Source organism: Amphiprion ocellaris, chromosome 15 (assembly GCF_022539595.1).
Source record: "Amphiprion ocellaris isolate individual 3 ecotype Okinawa chromosome 15, ASM2253959v1, whole genome shotgun sequence".
NCBI classification, from domain to species: domain Eukaryota; kingdom Metazoa; phylum Chordata; class Actinopteri; family Pomacentridae; genus Amphiprion; species Amphiprion ocellaris.
In genome coordinates, this window is record NC_072780.1 from 4,062,170 (window position 1) to 4,082,209 (window position 20,040).

The following is a 20,040-nucleotide window of genomic DNA, read 5'->3' on the forward strand; positions in this document are numbered from 1 at the left end:
ACCTGTAGTTTACTCAAGATAAACGTTTTATATTTCAATTTCCTAAAACTGTTAATGACAACGGAATGCTATTTAATTTGTATTAAAGAAATATATACATATAAATAAACACTTCTATTGAATAAATATAAAGTACATGTAATAGCTGAGGAGGTACTTATATATTTCGTGGGACTTTTTTATTTCATCGCGATATTTATTTGATAGGAATATTTAATAATTTCATCGTGATTTTTCTTTCATATAAATCTTTAGTAATCTAATCGTGATTTTTATTTCACAACTTGTTTGCAAATTAAACCTTTTATTTGTTTTTGTTGTTTAGTATTTTTGTTCATGATTTAATTATGTTTTAACTGTGTAATTATATATACACATATTTCATAGAAATATTTATTAATTTCACAGGGATGTTTATTAATTTTGGTGTAATATTTATTATCTCACAAGATTATTTCTTAATTCCATGGGAATGTTTATTAATTTTGTCAGAATATTTATTAATTTGTCAGAATATGTATTATTTCAAAGGATATTTGTTTAATTTTAAAGGGATGTTTATAAATACATAAATATTAAGTTTAGGAACCTACAAAATTAGACTATACATCATACAGAATTGTTTGATGAACTTATAGTTAAACGTTTACCCGCAATATTGTATATGATACTATTTTTTTTCTCTCATATTTGTCTTGAGAGAGATATTGGATCAATTTAACTTTTATTGAAATTAAAACACGTAAGATGTTTAGAAGGAAAAAAGTTTTAATCTTCAACTATGTGTTTTGCTTGAAAGCTTATTAAAGCACCCAATATGTAAAAGCTTCAACTTGTGTAGTGGAGTGGAAGCATAAAGCAGGATAAAATGGAAATACTTAAGTAAAGTACTTCAGAATTGCACTGAAGTACTTCATACATGTAGTTCATTTCCACTGCTGTGAAACCATAAATTAGTTCACATTTTAACTCCCCTTGGGTCCCCCTGGTGGCACTTAAAGGACCCGAACAGCTCTGTCCTCAGCTTCAGGGATTTGTTCAGGTTTGTGTTAATAAAATATTCCCATGTCATCATGTACTTTGAAAGAGTTATAGGTCACTGTAATCCTGTCAGAATAAATTCTAAAATTTAGCCAGTGCTTTGAAGCTTCAGAGGTCTGGGAAAGCTAAACTAAGTGGATCTTGTCACCCATCTTTTACGCTGGAATTGACATGAGAATCATCACATCAAGACTAAAAACCATCAATTTATACATTTAGACACGTTATAAAAAACTGAGTATTTGGTACAGAATCATTATTTAGTAGGCTCTTAGGCTTGTTTATTCATTAAGGGTTAGAAAAAACAGCTAAATGTCAAAAACTGGTGAATTTACTCAGTAAATACATGAGTGTTTCATGGTTGGTAACTGTGGGATACTACAGCAACGGCTCCTTTGTATTTAGTGTTTTGCATTCGGCTGTTCTGAGTGTTTGTCCTTGGTTTAAATTCCAACCTTGAGTGATATAAAGTAGTAAAATGGATCTGTAGGCACGGTTCTAATTGGCTGCCCTGGGTGAAGCATGTGGACTTTAATGTGCCACACTGGTTTATGCACCACGAGAATGATGCTCTTCATTCTCCAGCATCTTCATCTGACATGTTACGAAACAAAAACAACCGAAGGGGAAAAAAAAACATTGCAGTATAACAAAGGAAGCCTCAGCGTAAAGCCTCCTGTCCCTCCTCTTCTGTCGGCTCTGAGCTGTCAGTCCATCAGCTCCTTTATCTTTGTGTAACACTTACACTCTGGTGGGAAGAGGTTTCTCTGTGATAGAGAGATCAGAAATCATAATACCATTAACGCAGTAGGTTTCATTAAAAATTCATGTGCATAAGGTAAATCACTTACACATAATGGCTAATGGACTAATCTAAAATATTTTTCTCCAGTGGTTGTAAGTAAAGCACTATAGAACTAAGGTGGCATTTAGTTGAGTTGATGCTGGCACAAAAATCCACTTTAATGCTTAATAAGTGAAAATTTAAAATCTGCATATTAGAGAGAGGAAAGATGTCCAGGCTGCAATAAAGCAAAATCATTTACAGTCAATAATGACTCCATAAAATGTTGAATCGATTGGAGATAACCACATGTAATGACAGTAGCAGTGAATTGTTTTAACGATTCAATCATTTAGATGCAGTTTATGTTACGATACAAACACAGAGTGAGTGGGTTGAGTTCTAATACCTGCAGACAGAGACGCAGCAGGCCTCCTCCTTCACCCTGTGCCTCCAGCCAAGCCAGGAACAAAGGCAGCGACTTCTCTGTAATTCTGTTTCCTGCACACAGACGACATAATTATGTATTTAATCCTTCAAGAGTCCTTTAAGGTTTCATTATTTCTTTAGTGCAGAGCCTTGGGGGAAGTGGTTGCTAATTACCAACCAGCTTGCACAGAGCAAATTAAGAAATAACAGTTTCATTAACCAAGACTGACCTCTAAATAATAAAGCATTTTTACATTATTATGTATCCAATTTGTCAGGAAATGACAGTAAAAAATAGTGTTATTGTTTTATGTAGCAATTAAATTAAACACAGTTTTATTTATATAGCACCAATTTGCAACACGAGTCGTCTCAATGCAGCTCACACAGTAAATTAAAGATAATAGAATGTTACATTAGAGAGAGAAAACAGGGATTCCCTCTGAGCAAACACTTCAGCGAAGAGAGAAAACCTTTAATGGGAAAAAACCTCCAACAGATCCAGACTTAGAGAGGCCAACTGTCTGATTCAAAGGGAGGTGAGGGGGAATAGGAGAAATAAAAGAACAGCTGAGGAACAGAAAACAAACAAAACAACAATTAACACTGGTCACGTTCTTTAAGACAGTAACTGCAGACCAAAAGCAGGTCGTACAGGAGCTGAGGATACCTGCAGAAAAGCACAGAAATAGGGAGAATGGAGAGAAAAAACACAAACTACTGGAAGGTGAGACACAAAAATAATGGCATGCAGTAGTGGCAAGTGAAAGATAGAACAGGAAAGCTGCTCAGTGCATCAGTGGACGTCTCTTTGCTCTGTAGGCTTATATGTCACCAGCTCTCACTATAGGACATGGTTAAGAATGAAGCACTCAGCATAGATTCACTCAGCATGAATGTCTTTTAAGAAAAGGCAGGAAATTTTAACTGTACATGAAAGAATAAAGAAAGAAACTTTGCTGGTCTGCAGTGACTTTACTGATGTTCTCTTGTGTATCTGGCTCAGAACATAGAATAGAATAGAATAGAATCTATTTTTTGTAATTGCAGATTTGCAACAATATTATTCAATATGCAACAATCATCATATTATATCAAAATCACAGTATCCTAAAATCATAACATATTCCCAAAATGCTTCCATTTAAGATATTGACTATATAATATTGTGATACAGTGAAGTAGTGACACTGAATAATTCTGATATATTATAATGCATAAAATCTCATTCTGTTATGAGCAGCCTTGGAGGAGTACTGCACTCTCAGAGAGCTTTTCTTGTTCTAATATATTATAATATATTAAATCTCATTCTGTGATCTACAGTCTCAGAAAACAGTAAATAAACCCCAAAATTTCAATAAATTCAACATCACAAGTGACACTAATTGCAATAATTACTAGCTAGTACAGGCCTATTAAATACAGAAATCACTCATTTGATGTTACATATATCTTCATTACTGTGTGTTTTAATCCTGCTCTCTATTCTCTTGGCTCTTATGTGAATATTTACAGTTGCTATGGCAACAAGTGAAAACTGCAGATATTGTATGTTGGCTGGTTTTATCTTAACCACATGAACAACAATGACCTATAAAAGTATAATTCAGCACATACAACCTTAAAACCTTACCTGGCCTTACAGCCTTAGTGCAGAACATTCAGCAAAAAATATGACAGGAAATCACCCAAAGACCACATCTGAGCAAAAGGCACACTACGTTTTAATATATTCCCCCTGTCAGACCTATCCGTAGCGGCAAACAGATTTTTGTTTGAAGCAGAGCTGCTGACCTGCCAGGTTGAGGGAGGAGAGAGTGGTGTTTCCAGGCAGGAAGAGCTGTCCGTCCCTGTGATGCACCGACTTGTCCAGCAGAGGGTTCACTGCCTCCGTTAACTCAGCCTGCTCTCAGACAAACACGTGTTCAAAATCATCAAGAGCATTTCTCTACACAAAATATTGCATCAAACCAACCTCATTGTGGGCAGAGCCTGTTTTATCCTGCAGAGAAAGCAACATAAATTAAATAATATCCTGTACTGTGCTGTTTACGCCTATACGCTGCCTATATGCTGCCTATACGCTGCCTGCTACACAGATTCATGTTTGTGGTACCTCGTGTGCAGGAAGGTGCTTCTCTCTGCTTCCCGGCTTCCCGCCTTTACCTTGAGGCGTCTTTGCATCCGAGGCTAGAAGAGATCCAAAGAGACGGCAATGAAAAGATAAACACAGCTGTTGTCAGAGGATAAAGAACAAGTGTTTGTCTGTGACAGAGGCATTTACATTTCTTGTTAGATTTGTTGCTTTCTTTGTTGGCTGCTGATTTTTCCTCCTTTTTCGAGGTTTCCTGTAAGTTAACAGACATCATAAGAATCCACAGGTTTAAAACAAGTTGCAGAGACACCATAGATTGACTTGTTGATGCTAGCGCTACCTTTTTATTGCCTTTACTCTCCCCTTTGCTCATTGAAGTGCTGCAGCGCACTGAGGCGAGCTGCTCAGTGGATGACTGGTCAGAATCAGCCCTATTAAAAGTCTGCAAAACAGATGGGTTCAGAATGTGTCATGTGAGAGAAACGCTCATTGGTACTTTTGTCCACTTTGACGTTCAGGATGAGGATTGGTTTTAATGCTGGTATTAAAGTTGGACAACATCACACTTACAGACTGTGTTCTTTGCAGCAGCAGCTTCCTCCTCTCCACCACTTCTTCGTGAGTTAGAGCGAACTCCCCGAGTACCTGAAAACGGAAGCAACATGCAGTGGAGGATTATTTAATTATGTAACATAATGCAATAAGCAGAATATGATTTAAAACAACTTAACCACTAATTTAAATGCATTATCCATGAGTTAAAGCCTTTGATGTAAACGGATACCGCGGCCAGATGAGCAGCTCCTGAGTCTCCAATCTGATTGTTGGACAGTGAGAGAAACAGCAGCGTACGATTCAACCGCAGGCCCTGAGAGAATAACAGGAGAGACAAAACCTCAGCAGTGATGAGGGGTAGGGATGTGTCAAAAGATGTGGCTCTAAGAGCAGAACGGAATCAGAATCAGCTTTAATGGCCAAGTATGTACAAAACATACAAGGAATTTGGTTTTGGCTGTTGGTGTCACTCTAGGAATATAGAAAGAATAATAATAAAAAAGAAACTACAGAAAGAACAGCAGGGAGGGAAAAAATAGTAGTAATACAACTAAATATAACACAATATATAAAGATATTTACAAGCTAGAAAGAAATATATAAACACAGTAGTGCAAAAATAATAATTACATAATGCAGTGCAAAAAAGCAGAGAATGCTACAATATGAGGCCACAAATTATACTAATTAGAATCTGTTTGGGAGCTGAAAGAGCTGGCTCCTCTTTGGGAGCCAGGAAGGAACAGGCTCTTTTTTAACCCCTTGACACCTGAATTTATTTACAATTATATAAAAAATATAATTATTTGGGTTTTTGCTTTGCAGCTGATGCTAAATTAAATGAAGATTGTTAATTTGTCTATTACACATAGAATAGATATATAATAATAATAACAGATATATAATAATTTGGTCCTGTGAGAAACCAGTGCCTGCAAAAGGTTCTGAGGTACGTATTGAATATGTACAAACCAGCATTGGGGGAATGGATACGCTATCTCTGCTACAGTCTGAATGAAAGTGGTATGATGCGAATTGGCGACAGTAGGTGTCAAGGGGTTCAAAGAGCCGAACTTCCCATCACTAATGAGGGGGGCGTATGGGGGGGGAACATGGAGTCAGTTCTGGGTCATACCTGTGCAATATGTGCAGCACCTGCATCACCGATAGAGTTGAACGCCAGGTTGAGTGACAGGAGGTTCTTGTTAGCAGACCGGCTTGTCGAGAGAGCCGAGCCAATCAGACGAGCGCCTTCATCTCCTATGCGATTATTTCGCAGCGACAAGCGGGTGAGGCTTGACCAAAGAAACACAAGACATGAACTGGACACATTTCTGCCTCTATTTGTGTGTGCAGTACGGTGTGAACGCAAATCAGGGTTTGTCATTAGAACATGTTTTGGGGTTGGTGGCTCACTGGCTGTCTTCTGAGAGGAGAAGGTGGTAGCTCTGCTCTGGGAGAACGTTGCCCTCCAGTGTCACAACCCTAGCAGAATACAAAACAGAGGCAATGGATCAGCAACTAACATTTTACAGGAAGTAACATTTTCTGTGCAACCTGTTCTGACCTGAACTCGAGTGTACAATGCTGTAAAAAAAAATATTTGCCTGATGTCTGTCACTAAAATGTTCCAGATCATCAACCTAATAAAACAAACCTACATCACCCCTGTGAAAAAGTAATAACTAATAACTGGTGGGACCACCCTTGGCAGCAACATCTGCAGCTAAATGTTTGCGATAGCTTGTGATTAGTCTTTTATAGTCATGGAAAAAATGATTAGACCACCATTGTTTTCTTCAATTTCTTGTTCATTTTAATGCCTGGTACCACTAAAGGTATATTACCTGAAGAATACAATGAACACGACAAAAAATGCAGCTGATTCCATAATACTTTATGTCCTATCTGACATGCTGAAGCTTAATTGTATTCCCAGGGTTTATAAGAGGCCATTTCATGTCATAAGGTCAGTTAAAGCCTGGATGGAGAACCAGAACATTGGAACCATGCCTTGGCTGCTCAATCACCAGATCTAAATCCAACTGAAAACCTGTGGAAAATCATCAAACACAAAATGGAGAACCACAAGCCCCAAAAACAAAGCAAATTATTTAGAATTTGTGCAACAGGAATGGGCTGCTGTGACAGCAGAACAATGTCAGAAGCTGGTGGAGAGCAACCAAGACACATGACTGCAGTCATCAGAAACTATGGTTATGAATCAGTACTAACTCCTGTGTGGATCATGTGACTAAAACAGACAGAAAAGAAAACATGGAATCCTAAAAGCTGTTTTTGGCAGAACAATGCTATAGCTATTGATGGATAAACTGAAGTGACTTTGGTTATTATCAAAAAAAAAAACACATGGAAAATGTCTAGATATCAGCTCTTAAATTAAACTCCTGTGAACTATTTTTGTTGTTATCATTATATTTGTCCAAAGAAATGTACCTTTAGTTGTACCAGGCATTAAAATGAACAAGAAATTGAAGAAAACTAGGGTGGTCTAATCATTTTTCCCATGACTGTATATCACCAATTCTGACCCACTCTTCTCTGCAAAATAGTTTTAATTCAGCCACATGGAGAAACTAGGAACAGTGGTGAACCTTCCCAGAAGTGGCCAGCCAACCACAACCTCTCCAACATCTCAACCAGGAGATCACAAAAGAACCCAGACGAACATCCAAAGAACTGCGGGCCTCATTAGCCTCAGTTAGGGTCAGCGGACATGAGTCCACAATAATGAAGACACTGGGCAGAACCACTTTTTCACAGCACTGCACGTTCCCACCCTCCAGCCCAGATGCATTTGGACTTATTGTGATGCAGGGAGCGGCGAAACAAAGACTGACAGCAGAATCCACTCACTTGAGGCTGGAGCACAGAGATATTGTGTTCACGAGGGAGATTAGCATTTGATCTGTCAGTCCGGCCTGCCAAAACCTGCAGCACAGTGGACAAGATTACACAAACAAAGTCGAACAAAACAGTGACAGCTGTAACCCCATTCGCTGTAACAAGAGTGCGTCGCTCCCCAGTAGCTCATTACTCACCAAAGGCTCTGTAGCTGGATCATGGAGGGAAGCATCTTCTGTAGCACTCGGAAAATCTGCTCAGTCACCTTCCATCCTGTGAATGAATTTCATTACCAAACATTTAAAAGCTAAATACTAAATGACATAATAATAGGTGAGTAAAGTTGGTTGGACACTGCTCAGATACACAGATGAGACTTTAAAAAGTGAAAAATTTTTAATGCCAACCAAAGGGAAACAGAGTTATGAACATTTCCTTTCTTCCTCTTACCAGAAATTTTTATGCTCTTGGCACCGAGGCGGTCTCTATTATCCACTTCCACTTTTAGACATGGCTTTGACCAGAAAGGTGCAGCACGTATCCGTGACTGGTTGTCTTCTGGCGCTAAAGAATCAGAACTGTCAGTGAATGGAAGCTGAGATCATAAAAAGGTAAAGAACGGCCAATAACGCAATACCAGCCAATAAGGCAATAAATTTGCAAATGTAATAAACCCAACAAGGTAATAATTTGCCAATAATGTAATAAGTAGTATCTATCTATCTATCTATCTATCTATCTATCTATCTATCTATCTATCTATCTATCTATCTATCTATCTATCTATCTATCTATCTATCTATCTATCTATCTATCTATCTATCTATCTATCTATCTATCTATCTATCTATCTATCTATCTGCCTGCCTGCCTGCCTGCCTGTCTACATACATACATACATATATATACACATTTTACATGTATATATTTATACATATCATATATACATTTTCACATTTCACACTAAGAAATTAATTTTAGACTCAATCCCGTGACGTCAGAAAATAATACAGCATGGTATTAAGCGCATCCTCTCAGCGCATGTGCTGTAAAATTAATCAAAATATTTCTATTTTTTTAAATTTGTGATTTGTTGAGTTGAGCTTTTTTTCCTCATCTGTGTGTTTTCTTTGTCACAGCACGCTGTTGTGTTACATTTCAACACAACACAAAGAACACGTTGTACTAGACCAGACTGAAGTTCGCTTCTGATTCAGTAGTTAAGGGAAAAGTTAAGAGAAATTTTTAATGATGTACAGGTAAGAGACACTTCAGATAAACCCTTAATAAAGCCTAAAACCCACCTTCAAATTTGTGAAACCTTTATTCTATTTGTGAAAATTCAAAATAAGTAGAGCATTTAGTACCCAGATCTAACATGTTCAGTCCACATGGAAAAAAGCACTCCAATCTTCGTTTTTCTTTTGTGTTTTTACAGGTAAAATTTTAAAAATCACAAATCAGGACTGTGCTTTAAAGAATTATAATTCTCTGTCGGACAGTCCAATCTAGATGTAACCGGTTTAAGTTATTGGTTGGTTATTACGTTAATGGCCAAGCATTAAAAAATCTTTTCAAAAAACTCCTTTGAAAATGTAAAAATTGCAGCTGATAAAGTAATAATACACAAATAGGACTGCGTTTCTTCGAAATAAATAAATAAATTTTTTTGCAATTTTTATGCAGTTTGCTCATCAAAAATAAGGATAGTGGATGGCATAGTCGTCATATTCATTCATCAAGGATACATCCCATGTAGCTCTCGCTCTCTTTAATTATGGTTGTAACTGACATTACTTCTTCCCGTAAATGTCCTTTACTTTGTACTGCCCAAAAGCAACATTACTGAGAAGAATCCATCGGCTGTCCTTTGCCAGATAACATGTGTAAGCTTAGACCTTGTAGAGCTTCATAATACTAATGGAACAGTCATCTTCTGTCTAGTTCTAAGCTCTCTGAAAGTGCTTCACTTTAATAGAACAGAAGAAATGCAGTCCTACTTATGTGTTATGACATTATCGACTGTGGTTATTACATTTTCAAAAGATATTTTAATGTTAGGCCATTAACATAATAACCAACCAATAACGTAATAACTTAGTACATTATTGGAAAAATGTATTTGTTTACTGGCTCAAAAATCTATCTATCTAATTGTATTACATTATTGGCTTTATTACATTTAAAATGGCCAAACTTGTTACATAATTGGCAGGTATTACGTTATTGGTTCCTACAAGGACAATTACTGTGCATTCACATTTATGATCCATACAGAACAAGTATGCTTAGATCTTTATTGCTTTTTAATTGTCTTTGGTTTGTTGTGACTTGTACAGAAAGAGAAGTTAAACTGTAAAATATGCAACACCACCTGTATTCTCTCCATCAGTGGTGGAGGCTGTTAGGCGCTTGGTGCAGACAGGTGGGATATCCTTCACATCCAGAAGAGCACAAAGCCCAGGGAAGTCAGCCTCCACATTTCCTGAGCACTGATATTCATCTGTAGAAGAGTGGGATTTAGGAGATTGACCAGACAACCCGTGTCATCATGACCAAAGTCAGGAAAACAGCAAGATAATGTTACCCACCGAAGGTCTGCACGGGCAATGTTTCATTTGGAGTCTGACCTGCAGAACAACAGAACGGCCAGTGGTCGAGTACACAATGAGCATGAAACCCAGAACCAAACCTGCCGCAGTGGTAACAAAATCGCCAGTAACTGGGCTGTGATGAAATTTCAACATCAATTATATTTCACTTCGAATGCATCAGCTAACATTCAGCTTTCCCTGTTGACTGTAATAATGTGTTTTCCCAGTGCATGCTGGGCTGCTGTAGTGCACTTCTGCAATTAGTGAATATTTCAGAGATTATTTGGCATTTCAGGCTGCAGATGGAAATTTTTCTCATGAAAACTTCATAAAATGTAAACAGCTGCATCTCATAGTGGCGAGGCGTGCAATAGGGGTTGTGGACTAACTACGTTTTGATGAGTTAAAACTATCGCTATTACTATTTCAAAAGTAAACCTATCAAAATGAAACCATCAAGTACTGAGTCAATATAGAATTGCGGGACTTTTTGTATCATACTTGACATTTTTGCTGTTTTCAGGCCTAAAATCAACCACAGCCAAACACCACATGGCATTTTTACAGAAAGATTCTTCTAAATATTATATATACAACTGAGTAAAATTGAAATTGAAAGTTATTTACAAAGATATTGTAGTAAACCTGTTGACACTTGACTCACACACTACTTTATATTAAATAAGTCAGAAAGCCTTGGAGTCTGGCCAGTCTTTTGTTCAGGAGGAAATGACATCATGTGGAGCAGGTCATGTGATCTGGAATTAACACACTTCCTTCAGAGGTGTTTTTGTAATGGGGAACTTAGTTGGAAGTGATTTCTCAGACACAGATACAATTTGTTATTTTCCATCTAAAATTTGATATATTGTCAAAAAAGAAATATCTGTCATGATTATCTCAACTTAACAAAAAGAACACAATCAAAACGATTTCTGAATCAGCTCATTTTATTATTGTTTAGCTAATTAGAAGGTGGTTGTTATTAAATTGGGACGGTTATTTAGTTGATATCCAGTCATTTTTTTAAATTAATAAGTGGTTGTTTCCATAAAAAATAACTATGGAATTTATAAAGACAAGATTATAATGGACATAAAAAACATTAGTTTATTATTTTTATTTTTAGTAAAAATCTATGCAACATATATCCCATGGACTTCAAAAGTCCCTCAATTATATATTGACCCAACTGGACTTAAATACAATTTTAGGATACATTATTTGTGCTTTATTTCCTGTATGCAGTCTACATTTAATTTCAGCAAGACATATCGTAGCTTTTAATCCAGATTTGTCTGACAGGCACATCAAAATTGAACATACAAGACAGGATGAGACTTACTGTACTTCCACGTCTGTAGTGTGTTGTGATTTTATGAGAATGAAAGTTGTATATTTTAGTTATACTGCGCATATAAAAGCCCAAATTAGCTGCGTGCTGGAACTATGTTCAACTTAATAAAATTCCAATGAACGAAATACGACGCTGTTGAACAATTATAGTTAGGTAAAGTTGGCAAGATATTCACAGATTCGGACTTCCGGCCTCAATAACTCATGGGATATACGTTGTAAAAACATAAACAATGCCTCTTTCAAATCGTTGTAAGCTAGACAATGTGCTACAAGGCCAGTTTTATCAAAAGTCGCTGTCTTTCAAGCTGCAGAAATAACATTGATGTCTATGAGCAGCCGGCTGTGCAACGAGTGAACAGGGACCGTCTGCAAATAGCAAAACCGCTGCAACAGCGAAGAGAGGCACTACACAAATAGTCAATTAACTTTTATACACTGTAGCGTCACCAAATTTACTGGAGCCATCAATTGTGTCTTGCTGGTCATACTACAAGTCTTGGTTTGATACTAAATACAAAATCTGAATGTTAAGGAATTTTCATTATTTAATTATTATTTTATTAGTCATAAAATTCAATAACTTCACTCTTATATACTGTAATGTCACCAAATTTACTGCAGCCATCAATTGTCTCCTGCTGATCATACTACAACTCTTGGTTTGATGCTAAATACAAAATCTGAATTTTAAGGAATTTTTATTATTTTATTATTATTTTATTAGACATAAAATTCAATAACTTCACTCTTATATACTGTAGTATCACCAAATTTACTGCAGCCATCAATTGTCTCCTGCTGATCATACTACAACTCTTGGTTTGATGCTAAATACAAAATCTGAATTTTAAGGAATTTTCGTTATTGTCTTATTATTTTATTAGTCATAAAATTCAATAACTTCACTCTTATGAATTGCAGTATCACCAAAATCATTGGAGCCTTCAATTATCTCCTGCTGGTCATACTACAACTCTTGGTTTGACACTAAATACAAAAATCTGAATTTTAAGGAATTTTTATTATTTTATTATTATTTTATTAGTCATAAAATTCAATCACTTCATTCTTATGAATTGTAGTATCACCAAAATCACTGGAGCCTTCAGTTGTCTCCTGCTGGTCATACTACAACTCTTGGTTTGACACTAAATACAAAAATCTTAATTTTGAGCAATTTTTATTATTTAATTATTATTTTATTAGTAACAAAATTCAATAACTTCACTGTTATATACTGTAGAGTCACCTAAATCACTGGAGCCTTCAGTTATCTCCTGCTGGTCATACTACAACTCTTGGTGTGATATTAAGTACAAAAGTTGAATGTTAAATAATTTTTATTTGTAATAAAATTCATTAACTTCACTCTTATGTACTGTAGTGTCACCAAACTCGCTGATGCCATTAGTTGTCTCCTGACTGTCATAGTACAACCCTTGGTTTGATATTAAATACAAAATCAGAATTTTAAGGAATTTTTATTGGTGATAAAATTCAATAACTTCACTCTTATACATTGTATTGTCACCAAAATCAGTGGAGCCATCAAATGACTCCTACTGCTCATATTACAACTCTTGGTTTGATATAAAAACATTCTTTCATAATTTTAATGAATTTTATTATTATTTTATTAGTAATTCAATTCAATAACTTCACTCTTATGTACTGTAGTGTCATCAAATTCACATCAGTTGGCTCCTGATTGTCATACTACAAGTCTTGGTTTGGTAATAAATCAAAAATCTGAAAGGAATTTTTTATTAGTAATGAAATTGTTGTTATAGATCTCAAATATTTTTTGTTGTAACAGATAAAAGTGCTCATCCATTGTTTGGGTAGACTGTGTAACATTAATAACCAAAAGTAACTGAATTTTAATGATTTGGGTTGTTTATTGCCATGTGAAAATGTGCACACTATTTAGTGTGCATGCTTGTGTGTGAAGTTTAAGATTAAGATTATGAGTAAATTAGCTTTGACGGCTCTTCTCTTGATGTATGTGGTGCTATATTTTTAGATCCACAGTGCACCTGTTTGTCCAAATACATGATACTGAATAGTAATGGAACTTGGACTCCTTATCAAAGAGAGGATCAGATAACATCAATATACCAAACTAAACTGTTTAGACTGTCTCCTCAAGTACTGACGATTGGGAAGAAAGACAGTCAGACGCTTTCTTACAAGGCTGCAGCCTTAACTGATTCATTTAAACCCTAATGTTAAACAGCTAATAATATTTTCCAAGTTAAGGACTGCACGGACAATACTTGGAAGAAAAAACCTGAAGGTATGATCAGTAGGACCCTTTTGATGGTTGGATGGCGTTTATTTTTTCTGCAGTGTTTAAGAGTAAAGTAAGTGAATTTTATTTACTACAAAAATTCCTTAACATTCAGATTTTGTATTTAGTATCAAACCAAGACTTGTAGTATGACCAGCAAGACACAATTGATGGCTCCAGTAAATTTGGTGACGCTACAGTGTATAAAAGTTAATTGACTATTTGTGTAGTGCCTCTCTTCGCTGTTGCAGCGGTTTTGCTATTTGCAGACGGTCCCTGTTCACTCGTTGCACAGCCGGCTGCTCATAGACATCAATGTTATTTCTGCAGCTTGAAAGACAGCGACTTTTGATAAAACTGGCCTTGTAGCACATTGTCTAGCTTACAACGATTTGAAAGAGGCATTGTTTATGTTTTTACAACGTATATCCCATGAGTTATTGAGGCCGGAAGTCCGAATCTGTGAATATCTTGCCAACTTTACCTAACTAAGAAAGATAACTATCCAGCAACAAGTCAAGTAGCTAAAATGAGCTCTATCTAAACCAGCAACAACAATACTTGGTACGGTTTCATAATAACATAACGTTAGCTAGATTAAAAAAAACAAAACAAAACAAAACGTTAAACTTAAACGACAGCTAACTAGCAGATAACTAAGGGTTTGCTAGCTTACAAACTGATGTAAAACTTAAACTTACCCGTTTTCGAGGCCTCATCCTCTGCGTGTGTTTTCTCTTTTGCTTGTCTCTTTGGGGACATTTTCTGTGTCCTGAAGTCGAAACGCAGTGAGGCAGCTGAATAATTAAACAAAAGACAGAAGTTAAGCGAGCTAACATCGGCCGGGCGTCAGTCTTGTCACTATGGTAACCAAGTCTCAGCTCAGCCTGTGAGTTATCGCGAGATTTTGCATTACCTGTATGTGTGAAAACTGTCATTAGTAAAGATTTGCTGGGGAAAACACTGGATGGTTGACCCAACCCAGAGGTATTTAGAGTTTAACTTAATAATAGCACTATTTTCCATTTATTTCGCAAGTTAATAAAGACTAAAATTAATATAAAATGTCAGGCAGATAAGGGAAGGTCATCCCACTGGCTTTCTCTGCTTACCAATAATATTTACAGCTATAATCATAAAGGTGTGCCTTCTCATAAATTGTATTTAATAGTAATTTGGACGGCTGAGACTTTAAATAGCCCAGGAGAAAAAATGCAGGAGATTGTAAGGAAATTTCACCCATCAAGTCCCATAACACAATACTTAAAATAAACTGGAAAAAATAATCCTAGCAAATAGTTTGAGTCTGTTGCTGACAAAAAAAAATAATAATAAAATTCGATACACAGCCTAATCATAGTTAATAATTTATAAATACAAATAATATTAGAACAATAAATAATTTATAGGGTAATAAGAAAATAGTTATATATGTAATAATTTTTATATTGTAATAACAATTTATAATAATTATATTATTTATAACAATAATAAAAAAATATTTCACTGCACAGTCTATGGTCATAGCTCACCTGTATTAGCCCTGAAGTTCAATATTGGGAAAAAATAAATAAATCTATCCACAGCCTAATCATAATTAATAATTTATAAATATAAATAATATAATAATAATAATGTATAATAACAATAAAATAGCTATATTATATATATTTTTTATATTGTAATAATATAATAACTTATAATAATATAATAATAATTATACTATCATTTATAATAATCATAAAAAATGATAAACTGATAAAGTATTACAATATGTTGCTACTTTTCTGTATTTATGTGAAGCATCGACAGTTTTTCAAAGCAGAAAACTATGAAGTAAATTCACAATAATGTAGTGCTTTTTATTAAAAAAACAAACAAAAAAACAAATATAAAACAAAAAGTAAAAACCAACAGCATTTTTCATGACTTAAGAATCATAATTACAAACTTTTAACGAGTGGAAGAAGTTTTTTTTTGACAAACTGTACACATCACAAAATGTCCGCCAGTCTGCCATTTACAATGCTTGCATCTTATTTTGTGATTGTCTAAAAATAACTAAACAAATCACACAAAAACACACAAATACAAGTACAAGCATCATACAATGACCGCTATCACAAAACGGAACCATTTCCTATTTGAAAGAAAAAACAAAAAATAATAACATGATATTGGGCTGACAGCTTTACTTTTGCTTCTGTCACAGTTTTTAAAAATATCATAACATTTTTATGTTGGTTTGTTTTTTTAGTGTTCAACACTTTGCAGCAAAAAAACAAGGAGTACATTTCTCCTTAAAAAGTAATATTATTAACAATATTCAGTGACAAACGTGTCGCTGCTGAGTCACTGTCATGTCCCAATGCCTTCTGTGTCCGTTTGACATTCTTCTCGTTCATGCAGTACATAGATGAATTTCATTTATAGGCAACAAAAACTCAGCTGAAGCTTTTATGTCATCGGGACAGTTATGGTGAGATTTTCTGGACATTAAAAAAATCATTTTTCCTCCGAGCTTAAGTGTCTTCATTATAGTAATACAAACGGAAGAAATTATAATATTATCATCATTATAATAATCATAATACATTTAGGGCTGAGTCCTGTACAGTACAATAATAAACAAAATCCATTTGTCAAGATATTGCTTTTGGAGACACTCCTCAATGTAAAGTGTGTATATTTACATAACTTGGCACTGTACAGCTTCCCGTTCCCTCTCTCCCCTCTGTCAGTGTCTCATTCTCGTCTCTGTCAGTTTACCGCACTGTGGGACATTGCAGGCTGTCCCTTTTAAGCAGAGGCATTTGGGGGGGACAAAAAACAAAGAAATCTCATCAAATATCACAATTTCTTTTTAAAACATTCTCCATGGCAACCAGGAACATAGTCTGAAGACAAAAAAAGAGATCTCAACTCCCTCCCCCTCCCAATATACAGTATATACCGCCCCACCCGTCTCACAGAATATAAGAAAATATGACCATCACGATACATTTCATGTTAATTGTTTTCCATAGTTTTCTTAAAACTGTTAATTGCCATCGAGCCCTTAATTTTTTTTTCGTTTTTTTTTTTAAAAAAGGTATATTTTTCATGAAATCTGGCAGAGCGCAGACACACGACAGGTGTGCATGCGGCACGCACACACTCGCACGCAAGGCAGTCGGAGAGCACGGCTGTGTAAGGCGTTACAGTTGAAGCCGGTGTCCCCCCTCCACGCCTCATTTAGTTAAGCTGGTGAATCATGTTACTTCAAAAAAGAGGGGCGAAGCTGACTGCCTCACGAGAAAAAAAAAACAAAAACAAAAACATATCAAGACACTTCGACTGACAAAAGCGCACACGCAATCCTCCCTCCCCTCCCTTTACTCTAAAAACAAACACACCACAGGCCTCTTCTGTTCCTAAATGAGTTACTACAGTATAACAGGAAAAAGATAATAGACTTTTTAACTCGCCTTTTTTTTTCAGACTGCATCATCCAATACTGTGAGAGTGTTAGTGTGTTTTCATTATAGATACATTACACAGAGCTTCACAATATCCATGGTACCAAAAGTGCAGTTCACCACCCTCGTTCTCTCTGTTCTTAAGAGCAGCATCTGAGCACACCGCTCAACTTTCTCCTATGCCATTTTCCCCCCACGGTCCCGGCGCAGGTATCCTCGCGTCTCTTACTTTTTTTTTTTCATTGCAGCTCGGTCCCACTAGGGGGAACAATTCTCCAGCATTCCCACTGACTGAAACCATCAGCCAAACCTGCCCTCCATCCGTCCCTATTCAGTACCACTTGTTTCATTTCTGATGCTTGCTAGTGGAATTCATCTACCCATGTTTGTAATGTTCGATGCATTTAAGTGCATGGGTTATTTCTCCTATGTTCATTTAAAAAAAACAAAAAATAGGTTTTGCATGATACTACTTAAATAAGCAAGAAGTCTAAGTCAGCTCTCTCTTCGAGCTCCTTGAGAGCTCTTGAAAAGCTGTAATTGCCGTTGGAGTCAGCGATTCCAAACCCCCTCCACCCTCTCAGGTTTGAGATGGCAGTCTTGGAAGAGGTAAACTGGAAGAGGCCCCCGGGGACACATTGTGGTCCGTAATGGTTGGATAACCGACTATGCTGGTCTCCCTTCTCGCTGTCTCTCCATTTTCTGCCCCTCTATGCTCACGATAGAGAAAGGCAGTGTGCTTGACAGGCACGAAGAAGCGTTATTTTCTGCCTACGAAATCGCCAAATCCGAGAGTCCGTCGCCGTAGCCGCCGCCCCGCGCCCTCCTCAAGGAGATACGTGACATCGATAGCTGTAAGGAGAAAGACAGAGAGAAAGAAGGGGAGTTAGGAGCTTACAAACAGAAGACACACAGGGTAATATGTCAAAGAAACAGCAATGGTATGGTAGGTAAAGGTGTTTCTCTTACTGATGACAAAATGGTGCCTTAGGAAGGACTTTGAAACAGCTGGTGGGCAACATTTTACATAAATATATGTACAGTGGTGGAAAAAAGTTTTCTGACAATCCTAAAATTTTACACGATCCCAAATATTCTCATGAAATATTTGTGGGGGGAAAAATGCGTTTCAAAATACGTGGCTGCATCAGACAGACACAAACAAGAAAAACTGTTTACAAGAAAAACTAACAAAACTAAACTCTACCAAAATAAAACCAATCAATTTCAAGTTTTTTATGGATTTTTTGTTTAGTATTTTGGCTGTGATAGCACTAAAAGAAATCACACTTGAAGACCTAAGAGTGATTCTTAATGCAATATTTCACATATGTATGGGGTGTCCGAAAACTTTTTTCCACCACACTGTATATATAAAACCAAAGTTATCTAGTCTCAATATTTTCTAACTTTTCCACTCTCTACAGCTCACTCAGCGCAAAGGTCATTTGTTCCTCACGCAGAAGGTATAGATCTGTAGTTCTTGGATTATGTTAGATTAACTCCAAATAAATCTTCCCTTTGTTTATGCTAATAAAGGAACAAGTACAACTGACTGGATCAGTTATGTGTTTTAATAGTTTTAGGAAAAGACGGGAGTTCTACAGCACACAGAAATAAACTTCTCCATGATCTATGTGAAAAATATAGTGTATCACCACATTTAACATCTAAAAACGAAGGTGTGGCGCTCAGAGTAAGTGTTAAGAATTGGTCTAGATTTAAATTTATTTTGTTTAGATACAGACCAACATGAATACAACCTACATGTGAATAACTTCTTCCTACTCACTCCCTCACATGGACGGTTTCTTGCCCCAGCTTTAAGCCTATTCACTCAGGAATGATAATAGTTACGAAGTGTTGTGTGTCTAATATGGTTGAATGATGTGTCACAGCAACCCTCATTCATCTGTGGACCTACCCCCCTGCTTTGTTCCCGGTCCCTCACCGTTCTTGCTGGGTGTTCTGTGCAGCAGATCCAACAGTATCTTGTTGAGTCGTTCCCTCTGAGCCTCCCTTCTTCCCAGCGCCGGTTGGTGCAGCGGCGAGGAGGCCGAGGATGACGGCAGTTCAAGCATCTCCCCTATCCTCTCGGTGGTACCGTCCTCCAGCTCCTTGCGCTCCTCGGCTTCCTGTCCTTCCTCCTCCTCCTCCTCCTCTTCGTCTTCATCCTCGTCACCCTCTCTTTCCCGTTCTGCTCTTCTGGGCTTGGCTGGAAGGAGTTCAGGATCCTCTGGAGCCATGTCCATGTCGTCCTCCACTCCTCTTCCATCTTCCACCTCAGGTGGGAAATCTTCACCGCGGTCACAGGAAGAACCGTCGTCCTCGCAGCCACCGGCTTCTTTGGGTCGTTCGCTTTTCCAGGCCGATCGGCCTCCATTCCTCTTGTAGTTGTCAGGAACATAATGAGGCTGCAAGAATGTCAAAGCTCACTTAGTTTTCATGTAGTTAAGAGCCTCAACAAACACAATATTCAATTTAAATAAGTTTCCTGACAAAGACCTGGACAAACTTCATGCAGTGAACTTAACCCTCCTGTTGTCCTCATTTACGGGCACCAAAAA

The 20,040-nt window shown here is 36.7% G+C and overlaps 2 protein-coding genes across 4 annotated transcripts in view; both read right to left on the bottom strand.

Annotated features, from left to right (window-relative positions):
- Window positions 1-56: 56 nt before the first annotated feature.
- On the bottom strand, window positions 57-14,967 carry lrrc71 (leucine rich repeat containing 71). Its single transcript, XM_023274237.3, has 17 exons — window positions 14,717-14,967; window positions 10,364-10,402; window positions 10,147-10,275; window positions 8,223-8,336; window positions 7,970-8,045; window positions 7,785-7,859; window positions 6,324-6,392; window positions 6,043-6,202; window positions 5,137-5,220; window positions 4,923-4,997; window positions 4,693-4,794; window positions 4,542-4,605; window positions 4,374-4,447; window positions 4,233-4,259; window positions 4,052-4,160; window positions 2,235-2,326; window positions 57-1,808 (listed from the first exon to the last, which is right to left on the bottom strand). Exons 1-17 carry the CDS (start codon window positions 14,775-14,777, stop codon window positions 1,749-1,751), a joined length of 1,410 nt encoding a protein of 469 aa, XP_023130005.1. The 5' UTR covers window positions 14,778-14,967; the 3' UTR covers window positions 57-1,748.
- Window positions 14,968-15,852: 885 nt separating this feature from the next.
- ash1l (ash1 (absent, small, or homeotic)-like (Drosophila)) overlaps window positions 15,853-20,040 on the bottom strand; it is a 32,353-nt gene continuing 28,165 nt past the window's right edge. For 2 of the 3 annotated variants that reach the window (XM_023273252.3, XM_035949529.2), the window contains exons 26-27: window positions 19,398-19,887; window positions 15,853-18,325 (exon numbers count right to left, since the gene is read on the bottom strand). In XM_023273252.3, the coding sequence (XP_023129020.2) occupies window positions 18,234-18,325; window positions 19,398-19,887 (582 nt within the window). In that variant the 3' untranslated portion in view covers window positions 15,853-18,233. The remainder of the gene's footprint in view (window positions 18,326-19,397; window positions 19,888-20,040) is intronic. The other variant, XM_023273253.3, reaches the window with a different exon arrangement.

Bases quoted from the DNA above. Each gene is read 5' to 3' on its own strand.
- lrrc71 (XM_023274237.3), bottom strand. From the start codon at position 14,777: ATGTCCCCAAAGAGACAAGCAAAAGAGAAAACACACGCAGAGGATGAG. The intron at 4,998-5,136 runs GTATCCGTTTAC...TTCCGTTTTCAG, and splicing joins GAGCTGCTCATCTGGCCGCG to GTACTCGGGGAGTTCGCTCT. The intron at 4,448-4,541 runs GTAAATGCCTCT...GATCTCTTCTAG, and splicing joins CAACAAATCTAACAAGAAAT to CCTCGGATGCAAAGACGCCT.